General features: G+C 45.7%; 1 protein-coding gene across 5 annotated transcripts in view; it reads left to right on the top strand.

Annotated features, from left to right (window-relative positions):
- LOC135899653 (leucine-rich repeat-containing protein 24-like) overlaps positions 1-22,384 on the top strand; it is a 293,594-nt gene that overhangs the window by 242,700 nt on the left and 28,510 nt on the right. For all 5 annotated transcript variants that reach the window (XM_065428963.1, XM_065428965.1, XM_065428966.1 and 2 more), the window contains one exon: positions 13,398-13,546. In XM_065428963.1, the coding sequence (XP_065285035.1) occupies positions 13,398-13,546 (149 nt within the window). The remainder of the gene's footprint in view (positions 1-13,397; positions 13,547-22,384) is intronic.

The raw sequence follows: 22,384 nt of genomic DNA, 5'->3' as shown, positions 1-22,384 counted from the left end.
GGAGAAGAGAAGGTCCCGCGACAGATGTGGAAGCTGTGCCGGGTTGTCGAGACGTTTCCTGGAAGGGACGGCCGAGTTCGAGCATGCAAGATTTCTCTGCCGGACCGAAAGCTGCTGAGACGACAGGTTCAAGCCCTCTACCCGCTTGAACTAGGGGAGGAATGAGCCGACGCTCATTGCGGGGGAGGTTGTTAAGAATTGGCAACGACCGTCGCGCGTTTCTAGCTGCAACCATGGTTGGGGGCCCGGCGACGCACGAAGAGGGAGCCGGCGAACGGACGAGGGGGCGCCCCGCTGGGCTGGTGTCCCGACCGGCGCCTCGACCCGCAACCTGATCCGTGCCCCGCGTTTTCGGCGGACCTCCTGCTGGGCGCAAATGGCCGGCGCTTCCGAGAAGGACGAAGGCGTCAGTGCGGCCAACGGACAACTTGGATTTTGTATTTTCTTTTCTCTACTTTTCTAGTCACTGCGATGTCTTTTGTAAAATAAACGTTCAGTCTTGAAGCGAACCCCGACGAGTGAGAATCGTTCCTTCGAGGCTCCTGCGTGCGCGGCCGCTGTATACGCCGCCGCCCGAAAGAGTCTCACGCGGCAGCAGTTCAGTTTTTTTGTAGTCGCACTCGCGAAGTGACCTCCACAGAGCGTTGGTCGTAGCCTCTAATTATTCTACAAAGACTCTCTTCACACCATCAATTGCCAATCCGAGATACCTGCATAATGGTAGCATCAGAGTAGCTGTCTTCACTACGATAGGCAAGTCGCATTCAGTATTACAACATTTACGTCGTAGATGACACCTGTTGCTGTATCCTTGTTTACTGGAATGTGGGAGTGCACTCTGTTGCTTTTCAAATCGGCTACAGTAAGCAAGACGTCAAAAGCCGTTGAATGCACATAAACGGCGAGTATGTTCTTGCGAGTGTTGATTCGTATACCGGTTATCTCATTTGGTACTAATCCTTCAAGAAAGGTGGAGAGAGCTCCACCTTCCTTGAATTCTGGGTACAGGGTCACCAAAACACTTTTGGGTGAAGGGTCATCAGAACACTTGCAGCACAGTGCAGCACGCTCATTAGTGCAGTTTCTGGAAGAAGGGAAAATATCTGAAAGTTGTTATATTTTATAATTGTAACTGTAAAATTCATCATGACACTGTATTTGTTGAAGCGATTCATATTTTTTTTACATTTTATTATATATGGGTCTTGTGTATTCGTTCATGTTATCGTATCCTTTATGTTTGTATGTGTGTGTCTTGTGTGTGTTTATGTGCACAGTGTTTTCCACAAACGGTGGTCTCGTTGTGTACGTCAAGATGAACACTTGAAAGTCTGCAAACTGCTCAGGGACAATTGTTTCTTTTTGTGTGTGTGTGTGTGTGTGTGTGTACGTGAACTTTAGAACTGTGGCCATTACAGTCCTGTAGTTTTCTATTATCTCTTTGCCGCTTTCTTTTGAACTCATCTATGAATTAAGAGAAAAGAATACCCGGCATCGTCCCATTACAAGCGCTAAGTTGATAATTGTTGATTGCAGAGTGTTGATAAAAAATAAAACGGGGCTTGCAAACTCTTCTGTCCTAGTGACACTCATCCTGGAATGTCGGCCAAGACTGGGCCAGTAACCCATGAAAGGGGTAGCTTAAATAGTAAAAATACAAACATGGTGGGCGGCCCTAATCTTAGACTTAGGTGCCTCGTAGTGGCACTAGCACCTCGACGTTGGTGTTCTTTAGATTAACTTTAGGCGAACGCAACATGCGAACCGAACTCGGAGGCAACTGTTTTCAGTTGCCTCCGAGTTCAGTTTTCAGGCAATAATTAGCCGGTTAAATATCATGTCACCTTATTATGTGTGATGTCATTAGAGACGTCATTGCTTCCGCTTGCTACTTCTGGGTTTCCTGGAAATTCACCAAAGTCATGCTCACGTGGCGGGTCTCTAAAGCCTACGATTTTGTGCTTTAATCTGCGGTAATCAGTACTTTTTAATTAATTCTAACTATTCCAGACACTTCAGTAATACAACTTGTAACTAAACTTACGTTCGGATGTCATATATATAATGAAACCTATGACTTTTGCACTGGACTATTTTTTTCTATTTGTTTCTTATTTATTATGAATTTCGCACCAGGTCGTCTCAGTGATCTTTTTTTACTTCTAATTATTAAAGACAGTTCAGTAACTCAACTTGTAAGTAAACTGATGCTCTGATTACGATATGTATAGTAAAACGCATGACTTTTCTACTGTAATATTCTGTTCTATTTCTTTCTGATTTATTTTGAATTTCCTTCCCAATCGTCTCGGGAGGTAAACCGGAAATGCTGCGCAAAAAACAAAAGTGTCACTGGACGCTCGTGCCACTAAAAATAATTAGAATGGAGCTTAATAGCGGGCGTTTTTTTATTAAGGTGCCTATGTTTTTTAGGGATACGACGGTGCTGACGTTATATCTTCATGTTTCTGCCATGATTTATTTATTAATTAGGCACAACACAGGTACCTTTCATGGCGCTTAGTTTTGATAAAAAATCTATGGCAAGAAATCCGGAGAATTTTATGGTACATACCTGGCTCCCCAAAAATGGGGTAAACCAAATATATGATGCTTATTAAGTATTTGCCCCAATATATTATGGTCACTCTCGAACAGCTTTCATAGTACAGAAAGAACACACATCGATCGGTAATTTGTCATAAAGTGTTGATTATCTAATTTGTAAATGGGGCGTACTCACGTTATCTTCAAGTGATCTGCAAATAACATTCCTATAAGTGATGTCAAGTGTTTTAGATACGATTTCATAAAAGATACATTTAGTGGCTAGGGATCTATCATGGTAGCTAGCAGTAGCGTTGTTCTTGACTTTGTGCTCTTGTTGGATGATTTAAGAGGGAACAACAGGGGTGAGTGCTACTGAATTTGAAAGGCTAAAATTGCTCTCCACAGGAGAGAACAGGGATTTGCTTCGTTCACAGTGCTGGGTACTGGAGACAAAATATTATTCAGAAAGTGCGCTGGTTCGCTGTCTCTCAAGATGTCTGAGGTTGTCGTTGTATTTTGTCACTGTGTTATCTTAGAGACCAGATTCTGAATTTTATTCCGTTCCATCATGGAGACATTGATAGTTTCAGCAAATAACCGTTTTTAGTGACTATAATTGCCCCCGTCAATTTAGTATTTACGTTGCTTTGTATGTTTTTGTTCTCCGAGAGGCAGCTTCGCGTTCAGGAATCGTACAAAAAATCTGATATTTATGGTTCTCGTTATAACTTTTAGCAGGGCAGCTTTTACGCAAGTTCTTCCTATATTCCAACTCCTCTGGTTTCACAACCTGTACACGAATGATGGGCTTGTTGGTTAGGCATCACGACGCGCGACAGCGCAGAGACAGAAAGACGGCAAGAGATAACAGACTAGCACTAACCATCAACAAATGCTTCCCTCCCGCGATCGGTGTTTGTGCTGCAAGTTATCGCCGTTTGAAATGCCCGATTCACTTTCCTAGGAAGAATAACGCCTTATCTGGAAGGCGCACAGACGGAGTATTCCGACCAAGAGAAGCAAACCTCGATAATTTTAATGCCTCTTTTCGCGTGGAAGTTTACCGCTACTTCTAGTGACAAAACTACACTGAGCAAGAAATAGTTCACAGTGGCACGAGCAAGCCATTCATCGCACGCATCTTTTATTTTTGATCTGGTTACACTGTTGTTACTTACACAGCTTTGCGTACTGTTGATCCCAAGAATGCGAGAAACAAAAAGCCTGGTTACCAAAGCAGGCCACGAAAGAAACTGCGCTTCTTTTTGCACATTCTGCATGTAACTGCTTCCTCACAGACTACTACACTTGGCAAGCTTATGAAGTGCGTAATCCATTTTGACGTTCTGGCAAATTTCCTCTTTGGCTAATAGATGCCCTACAGACTCCGTCAGGGTGACTGAATGGTCTCTCATTCGCCGCCGCTCCGTGCAGGGTGGGGACAACCTTTAGAGGGGCACTCGCCACTTCGAACGGTTTTTCTCGATGGCGTCCTCCATGGCGGATCTCACTTCGCAAGGCAAGAGGTGCGAGGAAGGAACTGCCGTCGTTTGGCTGCTCCGTTTTTCAATGAAATGACTGGCTGCTGCGCACCCATGTGCACGAACAGTTCAAGAAATGGTTGGAAACTTTCCCATATTCCCACAGAGCCCAAGAAAAAGCTGCAGTGGATCGTGAAAATTTGGCGGGACCTCGTAGACATGCTGTCAAAAGGTAAATAAGAGCGTGGAGAAGTGGTGGCCAATCTCATCGATGACTTTATGATAATTTTATATGGCTCAGATACGGACATTTGCGGCATCTGCGAGCTGAAATTATCACCATCAGCAATGGCTCGAGCATCGTCGGCTTTTTTTGTTGGCGCATCTCGGTGCAAATGCACGAACGCGTTCATGCACACTGCTCACGCGTTCGTCGTATTCTTCCACTGCTGGTTCCGTTGCCGCTCATCATCTCAGCGTATCATTTCACTTCTCTCGTCGTAGTGGGGAGGCCGCGTTTACGCGGGTTTGAGCCATTCATTGTTTTACGTGACGGACGCATTTAGTAACAGAGGTGATACGCGAATGTGTGCGCGTACCTATATCGTCACGATGACCACAGATCAGGAGAACAAATATGCTGGTGCCTTTGTTAAGAATTTTGTCACCTTTGTGTCGTGCGCTAAACAGCTCCGATTGTCGTCCAGAGTAGAATGGCTCACAAATTTTTATTCATCCAAGAACTTGAGAGAAATGAATACGACATCATATTCTACATCGGCGGTTTTCCTGTGAAGGAAATGCTGCCAGCTGTTGCAGGATGTGAGCAGTGCAACACTGCCTTGTTGGGCACAGGTGGCAGCGAGCACACGCATCTGACTCCCAGAAAAAACACAGACCTGAAGGTGGCAACCTCACACATCCAAGGCAGAATGTTTTGCTGACGCTGAAGTCAAGCGAATAACATCTCAGGGGTATAAGTTGGACTGCGAGGCTGCTTGACTTGAGGTCCCCTCTGAAAGCTGCAAGGCTGTGACTGAGTATTTGAGAAAAAATGGTGCACACTTGCATCATGCTTGATGTGTTCATATAGGAGGCAGTCTGTTGAGAAGCTCCTCATCTCGAGTTATGGAAGGCTGAGGCTTCGCACATGGCGTCAACGAATGTGGAAGCAAAACATGCGCCGGGGATCTCTAGGATGGTATGCTATTGTAAAGCGTTATTCAGGTCCTTCCGAACGACTGTCAGCACGTATAGCGGGCCGCTCCCACGTTGGCACAGAAAGACCTAGCCTCCCTGCTGCGTCGTGGGCCTGATGGACAGCCCACAGCTGTGCTTCCAGATCGGGCAGCTTAGGCAGCTTCAAATTTAACTGGACTGGTTTTTTTACAGCGGGTATTGGTAGTCTTTTTTAGGACATTTTATAGTATTATTATATTATTTTGTGCTCACAGAGATTGCCCTTACTTATAGCAAGATAACGCATGTATAAATAAACGAAACATTGTAATCTTTGAGGTAATTAAGGTTGTGACTTTTGCATGGGGGTTTATCTCAGTGAAAATGATGATTGTCGGAGCGATGCAAGACACAGCGTCAATAAAGCGGAGGTCGTCAGAGAGGCTTCACTGCTGATTCGATCGGGCGCTTTTATTATAAGGAAAGATAAAAATACAGGCGGTCTGTCACAGTACCCACGTGGTTATTACTCTATTTCCCTTTCTACCCTCCTAGACATCTCTAAGAAGTTTCTTTTGTGCTTTCAATGGTAGGGCAAAAAAACAACGCAAAATTAATTTATGTGAACGCTGTTTCGCATTGTCCGTCAGAATAAAGGGAAAAAGAGCGATTTGAAAATCCTTGATAGACCTACGTGCGCACGCGCCATAGATGGCAAAAGAAAGCAGGTTTAAACGGCGTATGGCAAGTACAGAGAGCACAATGACAAAAAATGATGGCTCTCCCGTAAGCGAGAGTAGATGTAAGCATGAAATGGCAAGCAGTGAAGCAGATTGGTGGGAGATGATACCAGCCACAATCTTAAAAATGGGCGTACTTCATGTTCGCAACGGCACACCTCACCACACCACACCGCGTCACGCTATACCATGCGCTGGTCCATATCTACGGTGCCCAGCTACGAGAAGAAAACTGGCTGAAGGCCTCACGACAGGCAGCGAAAGACACCAGGGAGACAGAGCGCACAGCCAAGCTAGAAGCGGTTGAAGGGGGCGACGCAAAACACGCGCCGTGGAACTCACGGACCACTGGCGTTCAAAAGAGCACAAGCAACCCTCAGCGCAAAGAGATGACAGAGAAGTGTCAGGTGCCCTGTATCTGCCTTTTGATTGTCGCTATTGGAAATGGCATATAAAATTTCAGCGTGCTAGAAGTTAAAGATTTAATGATAATGTGAACAAACATTATAAAGAACTCGGAAGCAATATTTCTGTAACTGCGGTCCTGTACCAAAGGTTTGGGGCCAGAGACTGCATTTTCTGATGTTTTGACTGTTTCCCGGATGATCTCATTCTGTTCTCGCAACTTGCCTGGAGGTTCTCCTTTGAATGCCCGGATAACGTCTGCAGCTTTCGGCACAAGGTCACTTGAAAGTCACCGGCTACAGGACCTAAAAGCAATGGTTAAAAACTACACCGAGCAGCTGACAGGCCGCAGGGCCACCGAGAAGTCCACTGAAGAGAAGTTGCGGTGAGAGGAGACAGCGTGCGACAGCTAAATCAATGTAGTTTGAGCCTGCAAACAGTTTTTGAGCACACACATCCATATTCCGACCAGTCTTTTTTTGCGTGAATTGCCTTTGGTTGCAAAAAGCCCATGCTATGCGCTCGCTAGCAGAGCGCTCCCTATAGGGAGGGATCTTTGTAATGGCGGACGTAGTAGCAGATGACGCGGTTGTCCCCGCCCTGTACAGAGCGGCGGCAAAGAAGAGGCCATTCCGGCGCCCTAGTTTGTACACGTTCGTCAGGCAGAGATATCCAAAATGGCGGTTCTCTGTGGCGTGTTGCCGCGCCTGTCTTGAAATAATGGTTTTCATTTGATGGAGTCGACAAGCTTCAAAGATGGTTTGCTTCTGCATGAAAGCATTGACAGTGATGACAGTGTTTGTAGCTATATACACGTATAGTGATTCTGCTGTTACCGACAACGACAAGAGTTTTGATATGGCCTGGTAGTGTACGAAGTTCTATAGATGCAAGCTTCTGCCCACGCCTCCGCGTTTTACATTTGTGTACTCGTATTAACGCGACAGTGTTTAGGGCGCCGTGTCGCAGAAAATCTGGCGTCGGCGGAGTTGTCCGTGAGCGAAAGTTTCCGTATATATTTAGGTATATGTACATGCCACGTCTAGCTATATGACATGACCGGATTATATATGGCGAATATGCAGATTATATTCGCCATTACATCACTAACGTTACTCATACCTTGTCTTACATTCTTGACGAAAAGCAAAACGAGAACAAGGTAACATCGGAGTCAACGTTTCAACAAGTGGACTTGCCTTTTTCAAGGCGCCATATGCTTTTCTCGGCACTGTATTCATATAAGGTAGTGTTCTTGTAAAGGGGAGAAGGAGTAAGGCGGGCGGGTGTAGCAGCGACCCAAGGTATGTTAGCGGCGAGGGTGTCGAATTGAGAATAAAGGAGTGCTGTGCACAAGGGCGGTGATACAGCCGTGTGTCAGCGGCCATGTCAACGGCTCAGCCCCACTCTACTATCTGCTTGACAAAGTTATTCCATTGAATTTTGAGAATCACAACCCACAAACAAATGTCATGAAGGACCGACAGCACTCGCCTTTATGTACAATCTTCTCAGACTCGAGTAATAAAAGTGCGAAACAGTTAAAACTACCTGTAAATGTTGTATTTCTTTATTTTTGGCGCGGGAAATGCCCACTACCTGCGGTATCGGCCCACGCAACTGGCCGCGTTTCTAGCAGAAAGCTCGACTTCATGCATACGGTTCACCGCCAGCGCTTCCTGGTAAGCATTACGGTTACATAAGCTGCATTTGCAGGCAAGTGTGAGTAGCGATCAGGGATCTAGGAATGCTATCACGCTCCACTCTTACAGGCAAAGACCAAGCTTAAGCGGCCTCCAAGTTTTTTGAGATACGAGTTATGAATTTAAAACTCCCGTCTGCCATACATACTTCCAACGTGCAAAACATTTGCTACAAGCTGTTAAACAACCAAAAGTGATTTTCTGAACGCGTTTTCGATTTTTTGCCGGCACTTAAGTGTTAATCGTAATATGCTATGTTCGGTTTTAAGTAAACACCATCACCTTTCTCTCACCTGTAAATGCCACGATCCTAACTTTCCTGGGTTTTTATTTTTGTTTCCGGCCCTTATCCTCCTTGTGTTTTCTGTCCCCGATCCCTTCTCTACGCAGAGTAACATGTAAGCATCTACTTACACACTGGCAGACTTATCTGTATGTGAATAAAGAGCTCTCTCTCGCTCTCTCCAAGGTTCGAATCTTGCTCTTCAAATATACATGGTCAGCCTGTTGATTTGATCACGAAGCAAAAGCTATACGACCCTTTCTGTTACGAATAGGGGTTCTTTCTTAACCTTTGCTACCGTAGTGTGCGTAAATAGCAAAATGAATCTGCCAGGTAATCGCTTACCTCAGCTAATAAGACATGTAGGAAAATAGTCTGTTGGGTGATATATCATATAGGTGACGGATATATGAGGTAACATAGCAGTTCTCAACGTGAGCCAAGAAGACTCAGTAATTACGTTTGTGCAAGCGAAGGAATTGATTAAAGTAGTAAACTATCTGGCTAAAGCATCATCCGATACCTTATTTATGTTTATATTACCCATGAAAACAAACGGAGGTGACGAGCATGCCGGAGAGCATACCGTGTAACATGGTGGGCTTCGACGAGCATACCTTTACACAGGGACGACCAAAAGGAAACGTTAACAAAGGCGACTAATTTCTTTCCTAGCGTCAGGTGACACGTGAGTACAATTGCAGTAAATTCATAATGTGCTATTGTACGTTTTATGGTGTTCATTAAAATTGAAAATTCTAGAATGACCGCGCCGTGTAGGAGACTGTGGCCACTCTCCCTCCCTTGCTTAATGAGCTTACTACACTATGTGTAATTTTGATAATACGAGATATTATCATTTATGGTCAGCCATGTTTTAGTGTACAATAAAATATCAAAATTGCGCAAGATTGATCATTGCAAACAGTTTAGTTTTATTCCTTCTTCTATATATCGTCACGTTGTAATGACGGTGAAGGATACGGTAGCCAAAACTGTCAATCACGAAACTAACTCTCTATTGTGCGGACCAGTGCCCACAAAAGCAGGCGACACTCATACCACAACGGCAGCGGCGAGCACATTTGCCGATCGTTGAAGTCTGATCAGCGGGTCAAGCGCGTCGGCTTTATGCACGACTCGTTGAAGGTTACAATGCAATCGCTGACGCCCGCGTGCCGCACAGAAAGTACTGCATGTTCCGCGTCGCGCATACAATCTGATTACATATGGTTGGGTGACAACTAGAGAACGAATAAAATCATCGATAACATTTGAGGAACTTCCGATACATGTAGGAACGTCCTGCGCCGAGTGATAACGTTTAACATTTGATAGCTGGTGAAGAGCGGTCATCGGAGAGAGACTAATGTGTTCACGTGTCAATGTCCCCTTCATAAAAAGTGTTGTGCCGATGCTCCAAACGAACACAAAAGCGATAAACTTAAACACCCATGCACAGAAGCAATAAAGCAACAAAGAGACAAAGTTCCAAAGTTCGTCAGCGCGCGTAGGAAGTCTTGAGAGGCACCACGTACACAATTTCAGGTCCTGCTCGGCGCCGCTATGATTACAAAATGCCGTCTGGCGCGCGTCATACTCCAGTGTGCCAATACGTCGGGTGATATTGTAGAGCCAGAAACAGCGCCGCAAAACTTTCTCACTACGTACTCGTCGGCGCGTCGGGGTGCAAACCCAAACACGTTCGCCGGACTGGTATTCAACGCAGCGTCTTCGAAGATTGTGGTGTCGGCTGTCCGTCCTTTGCTAGCTTTTGATGCACAGCTGGGTAAGTTCCCGTGCTGCAGATAGGCGCCGACGTCCAGACTCTGTTCGTCGGTGACGTGGGGCAGCATGGTGTCGAGAGTCATCGTCGGGTTTCTTCCGTCAACCAGCTTGAACAGCATGATCTGTGTTGTTTCTGGCACCGCCGTGTCGTAAGTGAAGGTTACACAGGGATGAACCGCATCTCAGGTGTTGTGTTCGACGTCAACGTGCATGTTTATCATCTCAGCGAGGATCTTATTCTGGAGCTCTGTAAGGTCATTCGCCTGTGGGTGGTAGGTGGTTGTCCTATGGTGACTTGTCTGGCTGCATTGCAGGTTGGTATGAGTAATCTCCGCTGTAACAGCCGTCCCTCCGCTGGTAGTGAGGTCTTCTGGCACACCATATTGCAGCAGCATGCTCTCGACAAAGGATTGAGCTACTTCCACTGCACTATAATTGACTTGTTTCCAGATGTTGACGTCGGAAAAGGTCCCAACAAATCAATACCGATCTGCTAAAATGGCCGGCAAGAAGGTTCGATCTGCTTTAGTAATAATGCTGGCATTGTTGGTGCTGTTCGCGTCGCTGGCAGTCTCGTCACGACTTGGCGTAATGGGTGACCTCCGCGTGCAGGCGTGACCAGTAATGCCCCTGAATCCTCGCGAGCGTACGAGAAAAGCTGAGATGCCCTGCCACTGGGTCATCATGAAGGGTGTGTAAAACCTCTGGCCGCAGTACAGAAGGCGCAACCAGACGGTAGTTCAATGGACTGGCGAGAAGTTTGATTGACGAGGGCGCTGCTTTGTAACAAAAGCGAGGACAATCGGCTCCTAATTACTCTTGCCACAATATCGGTCTTCCTTTCCAAGAAGTCGACAAGGCTTCTTCGCTTCTATTGAGATGTCGTCAGCACTTATTGTTCATAAGAAAGACTCCTCGTCGTGGTCGTCTTGCTGCGGTGGGTCGATAGGAGCTCGGGCGAGGCAGTCGGCAACAGAGTCTTTTGTTCCTCACTTGTATGGCACGGTAATACCGAACTCTTGCAGTTGGAGGCTCCACCGTTCTAGGTGTCCTGAAGGGGCCTTTCAATTGGCTAGCCAACACAGATCGTGATCGTTGCTTACGACTTTTTTTGCAATTTCTTGCGAAATTTCTTTGCAACCAAAATTATGACAAGGCACTCCTTTTCCGTCGTTAATTATCGGCTTCCGTTTTCGAAGGCGGCCCGCAAGCGTAAGATACGACGCTTTGAAGTCCCTGTTTCCGCTGGTCTAGGACAACGCCGAGACCTACGCTGCTTGCGTCGGTGTGGATTTCGGTATCGGCATCTACTTCGAGTTGGTATTGCTGGTGAAAGCAGGCGTCTTTTTTGATGTGTCAATTCCTCGACATGCGGTGTTTTCCACTTATATTCAACGTCGGATTTCATGAGAAGTGTAATAGGAGCGGCAATGCGATAATTCTTCACAAAGCGCCTATAATAGGCACACAGTTCGAGAAACCTGTGCAGTGACTTCATCTCGACGGGCTGTGGAAATATTGCAATGGCAGTTGTCTTCTGCAGATCAGGAGGGTGTTCTGACGTGCTGATGACGTGACCCAGCAACAGAAGTTCTTTGTAAGCGAAGTGGCATTTATGCGGCCTAAGGATAAGCCCAGATAAGTTGATAGTGTCTGGTAAGGTTTCAAGGTGCCGAAGATGATCGTTGAAGTTTGAGGCAAAGACGATGACGTCGTCAAGGTAGACTAAACACGTTTGACATTTCAAGCAAGTCTGTACCGTGTCCATTACACGCTGGAAAATTGCCGAGCAAAGACCGAATGGCATGACCTGGAATTCATGCAGGCTGTCTGGCGTGATTACATACGGTGTTCTTCTGATTCCTCTTGCCGAGTTCGATTTGCCAGTATCCCGTCATCCGGCGCATTGACGAAAAATACTTTGCATCGCAGAGCCGGTGCAATGCGTCGTCTATCCGTGAGTGAGCGTATACGTCCATTACTGAAGTACTAAAGCGCCAAACAGACGACACAAGAAGAGACACGGACGATGTGTCTTCGGGCAACGTGTCACAAGAAGACACACGGTGTCGTCTGTTTGGCGCTTTAGTACGTCACTAACACGCACCAACTAGCCCAACAAAAGGTTCTGCTGGAGTATACGTCCGTCCTTCTTCGTAATTTTGTTCAGGCGACAGTAATCGATGCAGAAACGCAGAGTTCCATCCGTTTTCTTCCCCAAGACTACAGATGACGCCAGAGGGCTTTTCGATGGCTGGGTGATATCATCGTGCAGTATATCGTTGACTTGCTGTCCTATAGCTTCGCATTCTCGCGTTAAAACTAGTTGAAAGTATCTGGCGGAGTGGTCGAGCGTATTCTTCTATTGCTGTGTGATGCAGAGCAGCTGGTGTTTGTCGGATCCTTGATCACGACGAGAAGCATTCGTTGTATTGCTGGAAAAGACGCTTGAACTGTTCTTGCTTATGGCTGGGAAGAAACGGATTATTATGCGAAAGTCCTTCAAGACCACGCACCATCGTTATAGCTTCTCTGTCGTCTTAAACGGCATGATGGGCGAGTTGACCAGAAGGCGTTAAACTTAAAGGTACGACGAAAAAAAGGTACCGAATCACTTCTAACGAACACATTGACTGGAGATGATTAAAGAAAATAAATGTGACGCCCATCATTCGAAGGTCTTGAAGCCACAACAAGAATCACTGGATGCGTTGCGATATTCAGCTACCACAAGAATGATGATTAGTAGGTAGTGTTGTCTGATCTTTGTGTTTTTGGCTACGACTATTCTCTTGAGGTTATTTATTACGCTCTATCTTGGTAAATTATGAAGTCCTTAGTTTGCTCAAAACATGAAGAGAACCAGTCTCTGCCCGCATGCGTAGTCACTGTGAATTGTTGCACATATCACGCAGTATTTTTTCGAGTATGATCAATTTGCAAAGTAGCAAAGTTCTTTCAAGCGAAATGAGCGAACTTTATAGTCCATCTACTGCCCATCTCTCTCACCTTGGCTGACCCGCCATACTTGCCGTTTCGTGCACAGTAGCGCCAGAGTTACATCCAGTAATTTTTGTAGGCAACTCTGGTTGAAGCGATTGAGGAACAGCTGATTGCTCCTCCTCAAGCTGCCCACCTTTCTGCTAATAAAGTATGTATGAATATACGCCTTTTGTGGCACGTTTGACAGAATGTTTTCTTAGCAACTAGGAAAAAAGCATTGTACCACGCCTGCTAGTGCTCTAACGAACATGTTCATTTTGTGCAGCGACAACGAGCTCACGTCTCTGCCGTCGGACATGTTCCAAAACATGCCTGTGCTGGAAAGCGTCACGCTAAGCCGCAACCACTTCCAGACGCTGTCGCCGGAACCCTGGAAACCGATGCTGGGCCAGCTGCGGCTTGTCACACTCGACGGTGAGTGCTCGTGCCAGAGTTCCCCGAAAAGCGGCACTTGCTCAGAAACTTCATTTAATATCATAGCGCTCGGGATATAGTTGGCACTGTGGACGGCATGAAGTGTTTCGACGCGCATCCAATGCTCGGAGCACGAGCATTGGATGCACGAGCATCGCAGTGCAGCCATGGTTGCCGGGAATCCAATCTGCGAACACACACACACACACACACACACACACACACACACACACACACACACACACACACACACACACACACACACACACACACACACACACACACACACACACACACACACACACACACACACACACACACACACACACACACACACACACACACACACACACACACACACACACTACCTAAGGTTCTATGAAATTCCGTAGCTCACCATCTAAACCATTGCTGTGGCTGAAAAACAGTACACACACGTACACACAAGTTATTTCTCATGGCTTCATGTTCTCGTTACTGTAACGCTTATGCCACGCATTAGCTTATCGTATTTACGATCGTGCTATGCTTTTGTTGATTGTTCGTAGCCATGAATGCACATGCCTTCCCATTTTTGTACAATTTATTAAAGCATTTCGCTGGTCGCATTAGGTTAACATCTCTTATCATTTCAATGAATTTCCACCCTTCTTCGTGTACACAAACCTCCTTAATTTACGCCACTGTACCTTTCAAGTGCGCGTCAATGATATTTTCGTAGAACAGATTGCAGTACACCTAGACAGGAAATTCGCTGGCAAGGTAGTAACAACCAAAAGCACATAAATTGGTGGCACTGCTCTAAAGCCCTAACTTATTCGTAATGTATGACTATGAAGCACCAGGAGGGAAATGATGTGCATTGCAATTCATCTTCATACCATTAATTAAATTTTGGGATTTTACGTGCCAAAACTACTTTCTAATTATGAGGCACGCCGTAGTGGAGGACTGCGGAAATTTCGAGCACCTGGGGTTCTGTAACGTGAACCTAAATCTAAGTCCACGGGTGTTTTCGCATTTCGCTCCCATCGAAATGCGGCCGCCGTGGCCGGGATTCGATCCCGCGACCTCGTGCTCAGCAGCCTAACACCATAGCCACTCAGCAACCATGGCGGGTCATCTTCATACCGTACGAATTCATATAGGCGAACTTATTGCTTCAGATCGGGTATACCGAAGGCAATTCAGGGTTGTGTAGACGATGTCATCTACACGACTACTGTAACAAGTTAGGTCAAATGCTAAAATAACCAAAAACCATGCACTACCACAGGCTGTGGGCATCGATCTCTTATGAAGTATTTTGCATATAGCTTGTAGTTGAGCGTTGTTTGAAGATTTGCGAAGATCTAAAGTGTTTGTGATGTGTATGCGACGCAACCTTGTGCGGGACGAGACGACGGCGCCGGTTAGAGCTATGCTATGCGACGTCGATGCCATGACGACAGATATCTCCGGCAAAGAAACATTGATAGCTTTGTGTGACATCCCGCTTCGCTTCAAGCAAGTGCCATGTAACATACGTCGCCGAATACCTTGGTGGAGATGTGAGTATTCTCCAGAGTGTTCTGGTCGAGATGTGAGAGAATGCCATGAATGAGGAGAGCGATTTGATTTTCTTAAAGGTGGCCTGGACCCATCCTGATTGACATAAATGAAAACTGAGACAAGAAACTGACGTCTTCCGAATACACCATATGCTCCAGAATTTAACCGCATGCACAAGAGACGGATATGGGTGGTAACTCATTTGTCCGTTAAGACCTCTTTATTTCTCAAAAATCCTAACGACATTGTAAACCCAGCAGTCAGCTGGAACTGAATCTGTAGTGAGCAATTGCTGGAATATACATGACGAAATGAAATTAGCGCGCCTTTAAGTTGGGGTGAGTCCTTGTAAAGCGCTGGTTTGAATTATTCATATAGCAATAGTCGTAGTTGGGCTGTCTATAGAGCTCAAAATCTTAAAAATATTCGTTTACGTTTCTTGTTTGCTTGTTTTGGGTTTTTTTTATGTACCCATTTACAAATATCATAGTAGCAGAACTTTTCCATTTCACAAACGCAAGGACAATGATGCGCTAGACATGCGGAATTAGAATTTTGTAGACAGCGAAAATATTTAAGGCAAAATATTTTTTGCATTGTCCAACTGCCACTGTGACATGCTTTTTATTTGCTTAATGAACTACCATTACCTTGCAAATAAAAGTTGTACGAGGCACCAACTCAAATGTTCATAAATTTAGATACCATACAGCCGGATGTCTTTTACAAAAGTTGGAAAGGTGTCCTAAAATTGCGTTGTGAGCAAAACACGAATAAAGCGGGGTCATACTGCTTGATTTCATTACCAAGGATTGCAGCCTTTCTCGTGGTCAACCTAACTATGGCTTTTCTGGAACTGCGAATAGGGTGACAATAATAGAGCCTCATATATGTTAATAATACCTCACGTAGGAATATAGAATCTTTGGCTTTTCAGCTGAAACTGCTTTCGCAGCAGGTGGTTTGGCGCTGAGAATTCAGGTTTGGCAAAGTTGCACTTCGTGCTACTGAGCTTACCGACAACGAACCTGGCATGGAAAGAGGCTTAGCAGCGGGCTTTTGCGATCCCTGTAAGGAACGTTATATCATCAGTGTGAGTTACGTTTATTTATTTCACTTCCGTGTTCAAACCTGCACTAGACAATCGAGTACAGCTTTTATACAACGCTATTGTCTCGAATTGTGGAAGGAAGAAGAAGAAGACGAGATAGCAAGACGTGCCTGTTATGGGCTCCAGCTTTCCGAGGTTGTGCCCGAAAAAGTATTACTCCGTGTACCCTACCACTACCAAGGAGGTCTTTGCGAAGTTATCAGCTCTCCGATATGACCACGCGCATCGGAGCCGGAGCTCTACTAGTGACTTCATTTGAAGAATTCGTACGAAATCACGCCACCGTCTCGATAACCATAACGAACGGAGTGCCCGCCCGCTAAGCAGCTGTGCAGCCATCCGTGGAGCAGCAGATGGCGGCGTCGGTTTCGCAGCCGCTGCGTTGAGTAAAATGAGCACGCAACAGCGGGAGCCAAGGCTTATCGTCGAGACCTAACCAGTCGGCCTGCTCGAACAATGGAGGTGGTGGAGGTGGAAGGAATAGACATCGAAGCAGAGGAATGCATTGAAGAATCTGGATGGCCGACTAGACAGAAGAACAAGAATAAGCAACAACGACAGCAACAATAAATTAAGACGATGCAAGACTCCGTCCAAGGAATGCAATGGTTACAACGACAACATATCACCTACAGATCATGAATACCAAGAATGTCCAAATTACCGGAGAACGCTATTAAATCGTGATCCGCTTTAGGGACGGTTTCAACGCCACCAAGGTTGGAGGAGTCCAGATCAGAGATGTAATGCTCGCTTCAGCAGGACTCACGATAAATGACACAGCAGAAGACACGTACAGAACAGACATAGCAGGTAACATTGTTATCACCAGAATCCCAAGTATGCAAAACGCAGAGAAATATAGCAAGCTTTCGTCTCTGCAAATTGAAGGGAAGCAATCCCAGGCACCCGCATATGCCACTTCATCGGACGACACAGTCAGAGATGTCATACACAACATACCAAGCTACGACACAGAAGCGGATGTCACGAACAGCTTAGTGAACAAAAGAAACCCCTACATAATGCAAACACGAATAATTGGCAAGATGAACTCCCTGCGCATCGCATTTGACCGAAAGAAAGTACCATTTTGAGTCTGCTACAGAGGGGCCGAATATAAGTGCTACAAGGGCTGTGGCCTAGTCAAGCTGTTCTGAAAAACAGCTTTTTGTCACAGTCCTTCTTTCTGTATCATTGACAGAAGGAAAATGAAGATTGATCGATTGATTGATTGATTGATTGATTGATTGATTGATTGATTGATTGATTGATTGATTGATTGATTGATTGATTGATTGATTGATTGATTGATTGATTGATTGATTGACACAATAAGCAAGCCGAACTTCGCACCGTGTTTGGTGCTGTGGGACATCGTGCTGACGTGTGTCCAGAGCCAACCCGCAACCCCTCCAACGCATGCTACAAGGAGGAGCTAGAACAAAATCATGACTGCAAGCTGCAATGTGCACTCTGTGGACTTGGACATGCCACCGGGGATAAATGCTACACCAAACGCTACCACACTCCTCGATGCTACACCCAGAGGAGACAAGAACCAGCGCAGATCCCAAAACCGCCACAATTGGAACCAACCTCAAGAAATCCGGCACCTCAACGAAGTCCTGACTGTGCATTAATGGCATTCAGATGCTCCTCCCAAATCTACTCCAAAGCCCGTGACCAGTCTAGGAGCACTTCCAGAAGCAGCACCAGGGGCACCTCCCAGAAAATGCGGAGTGACGCTACCGCAGACCAAGTCCGTACAGAAACATCCCAGGTAAGCTGGACAACTATGGCCTCCCACTGTCACACAAAACACACAACACCACACTTAGCACAACCACCTAAAATAGATAATAGAAGGGAAAACGCATCGTTCCAGGCAAATATGCAAGAACTCAAAGCCCTGCGCTCAGAAATAACAGAATTGAAACGTAAAAATGCATAACTGAAACAGTAACTTCTAGCATGCCAAAAGAAAGAAACAACAAAGGGCACACCTTCAACAAGCATTTATAACAACTTAGTGCAGCAGCAAGCATCAGAACAAGAGGGTCCAATGGAAGTCACTGCAGTAATCCATCCTACTATTGCATCATCAACAATGGAAAGAGAACTGCGTATTGGTCGTACGAGACGCGAGCCAACAAGCCACTTCTGCAATATACGTCTGCCTATTCTAAGCTTGTTAAGCAGGCCATTATCAGTTTGTGCTTCATGAATGCCCTTAGCAAGTCGTGTTGCCATGTGGTGCACGTCCTAAAGTGGTGCAGGTGTCGGTCGCGGAATGCATTTTAAAAGAAGCGCGTTCTAGCACGCAGAAGTCAGTTGCCGATCTCCCTCCCGCCAAACGCCCTGAAGTAAGTGTTGTACCCTACATGCCCGGGATATCCCATAATTTGAAAAAGATAACCCAAACGGCGAATGTAAGAGCGGTCTTTTCTTTCCCCTGCAAACTCGGCAAGCTTTGCAAGGTGACGCAACCAAATGCCGTCCCGTCCGATCAGTGTACTAAGGATCACCGCAAAACGTTCTTCGAGTGTGCTCACCGTGTGGTTTACGACTTCCCGCTTTGATGTGGGAAGCATTAGGCAAACTGGGCGTTGCCTCAATGACCGACTTCGCGAACACTGCAACAACGTAAAAAATGGCACCGGTGGGTCCTTGGCGATTCATTGTCGCGATCATGGCTGCAAACTTATCGAGGACGATTGCACGATTGTGTCCCGTGGCAGGACGCAGCCCATCCGTGAAATAACTGAAGCGGAGATGATAGCAAAATTGGGTGATAAATGTGTTAGTTTCCTTCCACTGGCTCTCACAGAAAAAGAACTAAGTTTCTTGGAGGCGGCATCCCATGACTCATAACTATGTTACACGAATCCGCAGTTCGTTTTCTTCGTGTAAGCGCATGCGCAGTCTATGCTGCTTCAGATATATAAACCGACTCAGTGACACAATTAATTTAGTTGAAAGTTTGCGATTGGTGTGTGTTCTTCTCTTACATCCGCGCCGTTCCTGTTGCGCAGTGATACTTCGGTAATGGATTAACAACTGGCCCGGAATATTGTTCTCATTGAATTCAAGAGCCATACTCGGACTGAATCTCAAGAAAGCATTTGTCAACGTAAGCCATTATGCAATACTAGAAGAACTTTCTATGTTAAACGCAGGGCATAAGACATACCGATATATTGAGGATTTCTTTTCCGGCAGAACTACTATATACCACGAATATCGGGGGACCCAAGTCGAACATTGTGAATATGGGTGACAAAGGCACGCCTCAAGGATCGCTGCTATCACCCATATTATTCAACATCGCACTAATTGGGCTCCCGCGAAGACTCGAGAACATACTGCGCCTACACCTCAGTTTATATGTGGATGATATAACTTTATGGGATGATGCGATGGCAAAATCCAGGAGGCCCTGCTGGAAGTAATAAATACGGTCACAACATACGTAGAACCGAGAGGACTCTCATGTCTCCCGAAGAAATCTGAGCTTCTACTGATCAAAACAAAATACCATAAAAAAATCGCAATTCACTAAACAACATAGAATTGCTTTGGAAATCCAAAGTATACCCGTACGCCAGGTCTCATGTCTAAGGGCACTGGGATTGTACCTGCAAAGTGACCAAAAAAGCACCACAACAATCCAACGCTTAAAGACATACATGGCACAGGTGGGCCTGCTTATGTCGGTGAGTGCTGCCAGATACACCGGCATGAAAGAGAGCAATATCATTCGACTGGTACAAGCCTTTATCATCCTCATATAGCGGTATATAGTGCGCCTTTCTTAAATTTCACGCATACTGAGAAGGACACAAATGACATAATTATAAGGGAAGCATTAAAACAGGCATTACAACTTCTTCCAAGCACTGCAAACGAAAAGTTATTAGGCCTAGGATTACACAATACACTGGACGAAATTATAGAAGCACAGAGAACATCACACTATGAACGCCTAACACACTCGAAGACTGGACGGACAATACTAAACAAGCTGGCAATACAATACCAGACGCGAATCGAAGAAACTAGATATTACTCTGGACATCGAGAACACCTTTATAGTACCCCCACCCCAAAGAACATGCACAAAAACCTTAGCGCAGAGCGTCGGAAAGCAAGAGCCCAATGACTCAATAATGTACTCAAAGACGCCTAACATGTGGCTTATGTTGATGCTGAAAAGTATCCGTCACAACTAGCCATGACTCTTGCAGTTGTTACGGGTACAAAAATGAATATCGCAGCAACTAGCTCTATGCGTACTAAACACCCAGAAGGAAGGGAAGAGGCTGCAATAGCTTTAGCACACGCATCAAGCAATGCATCACGCATCGATCGTCACCGATTCCAAAGCAGCCCTTATTAATTACACTGAGGGACTTATATTACCTGAGTAAAACTCTTGCTTGGACTAGTTGGTTCATGCTTGAAGTAGTAAAGGCAAGGCGCAGAACACCAGGACTCAAGAAGAATAACGCAAACGACAGCACCGGCGCCATGGACCGGCAAGGACCGACAAGGCGCCGGTCCTGTCTTTTGTGTTCTTCTTCTTGAGTCCTGGTCTTCTGCACCTTGCCTTTACTACTTATATCACCTCAAGCCTATCGAATTCTCATTGGAATACATCCTACCCGCAGAAGAACTGCTCGGCTCATCTATACGCCAGTCCATGCAGGGGAATTTGGGAACAATGCTGCGCACGACGCTGCCCGAGCAAGCATCAACCGGGAGTTATTTGCGTCGCCCATCTCTCTCCGAACAACTAATCACTGAAGAGACCCAAACAGAACTACTTCCCCAGAATTACAACCAGATCAAGAATTAACATCTTCCCATTACGAACAAATGACTACCTATAGAGAAATCCTCGAATAGTACCGAAATTCTCGCTATAAATACGTTCCTCCTGACAAATCATTAAACAAGCACCAAGCAACTACATGGAGACTTCTACAAGCAAGCACTTTCCCTACGCCAGTACTCATTTCATTTCATTTATTCAACCTTAAGGGCCCGAAGGCATTACATAAGGGGGGGCGTGCATCAAAGTCGAACAGCTTCATAAGAAAGTTACATAATAAAGTGCACATTAGTTGTAATAGGTACATAAAAAGAAAATTTCAAAAAAGAAGAAGACGGAACATATACACAATAACAACAAGGCGATAAATAAATAAATGTGGTATTCATGCGGTTATGTTGGCGTTATCAAAATCGTTTAGTTTTTCGAGAAATGTTTTGCGGTCACTGCACGAAACAATGTCATCCGGGAGTGCGTTCCAAAGTGTTATGGCATGGGGGAAGAATGAGCTGCTCATCGCCGTCGTCCGGCACTTTATCGCCGCCAAGGGGCGAGTATGAGATAAAAGGGATGATGTTCTGAACGGGCGTTTTAAGAGGGCGTGTCCTGAATGGGTGAAGTAAAAGAAAGTGTGAAGAAGGCAAAGACGAGAAGTTACGCGCCGTGAAGCAAGCAATGGGAGAGACAAAGTTTGTTTTAAGGTGGTTACGCTGATATGTCTAGAATATTGTGACGTAATGAAGCGAGCAGCGCGGTTTTGTATGGCTTCTAAGTCATCGGCGAGATAAGCTTGTGAGGGATGCCAGATAGATGATGCGTACTCAAGTTTGGGTCGCACATACGTTAAATATGCTTGTGGGTGTATATGCGCTGAATACACCCAGAAGCATAGTCATCACACTGTGACACATGCAATACACCACGTGCAGACCTCCATCACATTAAATAGGCATGCCCATCAGCTCCAAACAATATCAGACACAGCATAAACCACAATGCTAAAATAAAAACCCCTGAGCAATTGGAGGCTATACTGCTTAGCGAATGCCCACAGGACCAGTTCTGGGCTGTCCGGCTGGCGGAGGACGCCGCTACGGTTCCAGGCCTGGCCTGCGTCTGACAGTAAGTGGAACTTTACGGGGCTAGCTTCCCAGCCTCTCCGTTCGCCTTTTGAACCCAGCAGGGACTTTTCAATAAAGTTATTTTATCTCTATCTCACTCCCGGATGGTGACAAAATTTCGCCAAAATATTTGAAAGGCTCCACAGAGGCCTACCAATTTTACTCGCTCCCTGTTACGCTGCCCCGCTGACTGCCATTTACCAACAACGCGACAAACCACA

The sequence above is a fragment of the Dermacentor albipictus genome, unplaced genomic scaffold (genome assembly GCF_038994185.2).
Source record: "Dermacentor albipictus isolate Rhodes 1998 colony unplaced genomic scaffold, USDA_Dalb.pri_finalv2 scaffold_16, whole genome shotgun sequence".
Classification (NCBI taxonomy): Eukaryota; Metazoa; Arthropoda; class Arachnida; order Ixodida; family Ixodidae; genus Dermacentor; species Dermacentor albipictus.
Note: the sequence above shows the minus strand (reverse complement) of the source record. Positions and strands in the feature narration are given on the sequence as shown.